The sequence below is a fragment of the Pseudoliparis swirei genome, chromosome 18 (assembly GCF_029220125.1).
Source record: "Pseudoliparis swirei isolate HS2019 ecotype Mariana Trench chromosome 18, NWPU_hadal_v1, whole genome shotgun sequence".
NCBI classification, from domain to species: Eukaryota; Metazoa; Chordata; class Actinopteri; order Perciformes; family Liparidae; genus Pseudoliparis; species Pseudoliparis swirei.
In genome coordinates, this window is record NC_079405.1 from 1,118,998 (window position 1) to 1,123,997 (window position 5,000).

At 50.6% G+C, this 5,000-nt stretch overlaps 1 protein-coding gene and 1 long non-coding RNA gene across 4 annotated transcripts in view; one reads left to right on the forward strand and one right to left on the reverse strand.

The window, feature by feature from the left end:
• Window positions 1-5,000, forward strand: part of LOC130208233 (DDB1- and CUL4-associated factor 1-like) — a 28,662-nt gene that overhangs the window by 1,979 nt on the left and 21,683 nt on the right. For all 3 annotated transcript variants that reach the window (XM_056437243.1, XM_056437242.1, XM_056437244.1), the window contains exons 3-6: window positions 1,316-1,392; window positions 1,765-1,838; window positions 3,201-3,314; window positions 4,675-4,812. In XM_056437243.1, the coding sequence (XP_056293218.1) occupies window positions 1,316-1,392; window positions 1,765-1,838; window positions 3,201-3,314; window positions 4,675-4,812 (403 nt within the window). The remainder of the gene's footprint in view (window positions 1-1,315; window positions 1,393-1,764; window positions 1,839-3,200; window positions 3,315-4,674; window positions 4,813-5,000) is intronic.
• Window positions 1,935-2,714, reverse strand: LOC130208234 (uncharacterized). Its single transcript, XR_008834378.1, has 2 exons — window positions 2,499-2,714; window positions 1,935-2,256 (listed from the first exon to the last, which is right to left on the reverse strand). It is a non-coding gene; the product is annotated as an uncharacterized LOC130208234 (long non-coding RNA).

Sequence of the window (5,000 nt, forward strand, 5' to 3'; positions counted from 1 at the left end):
CTGTCTCACCTCCTGTCTCACTCTCCTGTCTCACCTCCTCTCTCACCTCCTCTCTCCCCTCCTATCTCACCTCCTCTCTCACCTCCTCTCTCCCCTCCTCTCTCACATCCTCTCTCACATCCTCTCTCACCTCCTCTCTCCCCTCCTCTCTCACCTCCTCTCTCCTGTCTCTCCTCTCCTGTCTCACCTCCTGTCTCACCTCTCCTGTCTCCCTCCTGTCTCCTCCTGTCTCACCTCCTGTCTCACCTCCTGTCTCACCTCTCCTCTCTCACCTCCTGTCTCACCTCCTGTCTCACCCCCTGTCTCACCTCTCCTGTCTCACCTCCTGTCTCACCTCCTGTCTCACCTCTCCTGTCTCACCTCCTGTCTCACCTCCTGTCTCACCTCCTGTCTCACCTCTCCTGTCTCACCTCCTGTCTCTCCTCTCCTGTCTCACCTCTCCTGTCTCACCTCCTGTCTCACCTCCTGTCTCACCTCCTGTCTCACCTCCTCTCTCACCTCCTGTCTCACCTCCTGTCTCACCTCTCTGTCTCTCCTGTCTCACCTCCTGTCTCACCTCCTGTCTCACCTCCTGTCTCACCTCTCCTGTCTCACCTCTCCTGTCTCACCTCCTGTCTCACCTCCTGTCTCACCTCCTGTCTCACCTCTCCTGTCTCACCTCCTGTCTCACCTCTCCTGTCTCACCTCCTGTCTCACCTCCTGTCTCTCCTCTCCTGTCTCACCTCTCCTGTCTCTCCTCTCCTGTCTCACCTCCTGTCTCACCTCTCCTGTCTCACCCCTCCTGTCTCACCTCCTGTCTCACCTCTCCTGTCTCTCCTCTCCTGTCTCACCTCCTGTCTCACCTCCTGTCTCACCTCCTGTCTCACCTCCTGTCTCACCTCCTGTCTCACCTCTCCTGTCTCACCTCCTGTCTCACCTCCTGTCTCACCTCTCCTGTCTCCTCCTGTCTCACCTCCTGTCTCACCTCTCCTGTCTCACCTCCTGTCTCACCTCCTGTCTCACCTCTCCTGTCTCACCTCCTGTCTCACCTCTCCTGTCTCACCTCCTGTCTCACCTCCTGTCTCACCTCTCCTGTCTCACCTCCTGTCTCACCTCCTGTCTCACCTCTCCTGTCTCTCCTCTCCTGTCTCACCTCTCCTGTCTCACCTCCTGCCTCACCTCCTGCCTCACCTCCTGCCTCACCTCCTGCCTCACCTCCTGTCTCTCCTCTCCTGTCTCTCCTCTCCTGTCTCTCCTCTCCTGTCTCTCACCTCCTGTCTCACCTCTCCCGTCTCACCTCCTGTCTCTCCTCTCCCGTCTCACCTCTCTACCACAGAATCTCTGAGCTGATTGAACGTGAGACAGGAGAATATCACAAAGTGGATCCGGATCCGTTTGACGACCGTCATCCAGGTTTGTGTCTTCATTTTATATTCTCTCGTCCACCTTTAATCTCTAGTCCACCTTTAGTCTCTCTAGTCCACCTTTAGTCTCTCTAATCCACCTTTAATCTCTAGTCCACCTTTAGTCTCTCTAGTCCACCTTTAGTCTCTCGTCCACCTTTAGTCTCTAGTCCATCTTTAGTCTCTCTCTAGTCCACCTTTAATCTCTAGTCCACCTTTAGTCTCTCTAGTCCACCTTTAGTCTCTCTCGCCCACCTTTAGTCTCTCGTCCATCTTTAGTCTCTCTCGCCCACCTTTAGTCTCTCGTCCATCTTTAGTCTCTCTAGTCCACCTTTAGTCTCAAGTCCACCTTTAGTGTCTGACCCTGTGATTGGCCGTGCAGGCCGAGCGGACCCAGAGTGCATGCTGGGACAGCTGCTGAAGATACTGTTCATGAACGATGACTTCACTAACGCGGTGAGACTCACTCTGAAAACACCGACACTATATTTATTTAAATTATATTCTTATGTAACGGATGTGAAACGGGCATAGAAGAACTTGACTCCGATGGTGGATTTTCCCAGCATTTATTTATGCTGCAGAAGACAATGAAACACACTTATTGCCTTCTGGTCCGTCTTTGCACTTCCGTCAGCAATACCAAACCATTGTGTGGGAGACAGGACCACACTAAACACAAATAACAATTTATCAAAAACATGTAACATACAAGGGGAAAACAGCGACCCCCAATGGACAAAACAAATAACTGCATGAGCTAAAGTAATTTAAACAGAACCAACGAAAATTCCAACCTTGAACAAAAGGGAAACACATACCTGCAGAAGACAATGAAACACACCTATTGCCTTCTGGTCCGTCTTTGCACTTCCTATACAAACAAAACAACATTTATACAGGGAAAACAGACGTCGGGGCGACCGGATGTGGCCAGACAAACGGCGCCAAAGTGGCTCAATGAGACCGTCACAAAACGTTTACTTTGACCGTTCAAATCACACAACAGCTGGACACCGTGATCGTATCAGCGACCGTTAACGTGTGTAACATAAACGGTTACTTTCCATTAAAGAACAGAGCCAAAACAGTGCGACAATTTTCCACTCGACTCACCGTCAGCAATACCAAACCATTGTGAGGGAGAGACGGACTCAGGAACAGGAAGTGCAATAGATGGAAAGCAATTTCCGCAGGAAACAGAATTTTAAAAATACCGCTAAATTAAATAAAAATGGCTCATTAAAATAAAATTCACAAACACTCAACAATATTGTTGAACAACAAACAAAAATAAAATACAACACATTGAAAACAAGAAATAACAGAATGTATTTCTAAGTCCGTTACACTTATACAACATTTAGATGAATCTGTTTCTATTCACAGGAGTTTAATATAATATATATTATATTACAGAATGTTATATTACGTTATCGTACATTATATGTGATCTTTTTATATCATAGTAGGTTATGGTATCGTATATTATATCATGTAATATATTATTTAATATAATTTTATTTATATTATAATATATATCATTTTATTTATTTTATAATATATACCATTTTAATTATATTATAATATATATCATTTTATTTATTTTATAATATATACCATTTTAATTATATTATAATATATATCATTTTATTTATTTTATAATATATATCATTTTAATATTATAATATATATAATTATATTACATAACGACACAATCTAAACATGGTTGACGAGCTGCTCTGATTGGTCTAGGCGTGGTTGATGAGCTGCTCTGATTGGTCTAGATGTCATTGAGCTGCTCTGATTGGTCCTCAGCTCATGGACGCGTACATCATGACCAGCCGGGAGCTGAGCCTCAACACCGCCGCCTGCCGCCTGCTGCAGAACATCGTGCCGGGGCTGGAGACCGCCGTCGTCTTCCAGGAGAAGGTGAGACATGCGGAGACGGGGTGAGACGGGGTGAGACGGGATGAGACGGGGTGAGACGGGGTGAGGAGACGGGTGAGGCGTGTGTCTGGTGAGACGTGTGAGACGGGTGATACGGGTGAGACGTGTGAGACGGGGTGAGACGGGGTGAGACGTCTGATACGGGATGATACGGGGTGATACGGGTGAGACGTCTGATACGGGTGAGACGGGGTGAGACGGGGTGATACGGGTGAGACGGGTGAGGGGGTGAGACGGGTGAAGGGGTGAGACGGGTGAGGGGGTGAGACGGGTGAGACGGGTGAGACAGGTGAGAGGGGTGAGACAGGTGAGACGGGTGAGAGGGGTGAGACGGGTGAGACAGGTGAGACAGGTGAGACATGTGAGACGGGTGAGAGGGGTGAGACAGGTGAGACGGTGTGAGACGGGTGAGGCAGGTGAGACGGTGTGAGGCAGGGGTGAGACGGGTGAGAGGGGTGAGAGGGGTGAGACAGGTGAGAGGGGTGAGACGCAGGTGAGGCAGGCAGGGTGAGGCGTGTGAGACGGGGTGAGACGGGTGAGACGTCTGATACGGGTGAGACGGGTGAGACGTGTGAGACGGGTGAGACGTGTGAGACGTGTGAGACGGGGTGAGACGTGTGAGACGGGGTGAGACGTGTGATACGGGTGAGACGTGTGAGACGGGGTGAGACGGGGTGAGACGTCTGATACGGGTGAGACGGGGTGAGACGGGATGAGACGTGTGATACGGGTGAGACGTGTGAGACGGGTGAGACGGGGTGAGACGTGTGGGGTGAGGCGGGGCAGACGGTGAGGCGACGTGAGACGGGTGAGACGTGTGAGACGGGGTGAGACGTGTGAGACGGGTGAGACGTGTGAGACGGGTGAGACGTGTGAGACGGGTGAGGCGGGTGACGGGTGAGACGGGTGAGGCGTGTGAGGCGGGGTGAGACGGGTGTGAGACGGGTGAGACGGGTGAAGGGGTGAGACGGGTGACGGGTGAGACGGGTGAGGCAGGTGAGACAACAGACAACATCGTACGATTCCAAACATCCTTTTAACTTCAGCTGCAGCCAATCAGAGACCAGCGTCCTGTGACGGGGGGACGTGTGTTACAAAGAATGTCTTCCCTCCTGAAACTCCGTGAGGACCTTAAGTTAATGTTTTAACATCGGTAACTTAGGAAGTCACTCATGCATCCTATGACTGACGACACATCGGTACCTAGCCTTGTGCTAACGTGTTAGCCTGGTGCTAACGCCAGCCTGGTGCTAACGCCAGCCTGGTGCTAACGCCAGCCTGGTGCTAACGCCAGCCTGGTGCTAACGCCAGCCTGGTGCTAACGCCAGCCTGCTCCCGGCAGGAGGGGCTGGTGGAGAAGCTGTTCCTCTGGGCCCGGGAGGCGGAGCGGCCGCTCTGCGTCTTCGCCGCCGGCCTGTTGGCGAGAGCCATGAGCAACCAGGAAGTAGCCGTTAGCTACCGGGAGGAGAACGCTCTGCTGGTGACACGCACACACGCACATACATACGCACATACATACACACATACGTACACACACACACACACATATACACTACCGTTCAAAAGTTTGGGGTCATCCAGACAATTTCGTGTCTTCCATGAAAACTCACTTTTATTTATCAAATGAATTGAAAATTGAATATAAAATATAGTCAAGACATTGACAAG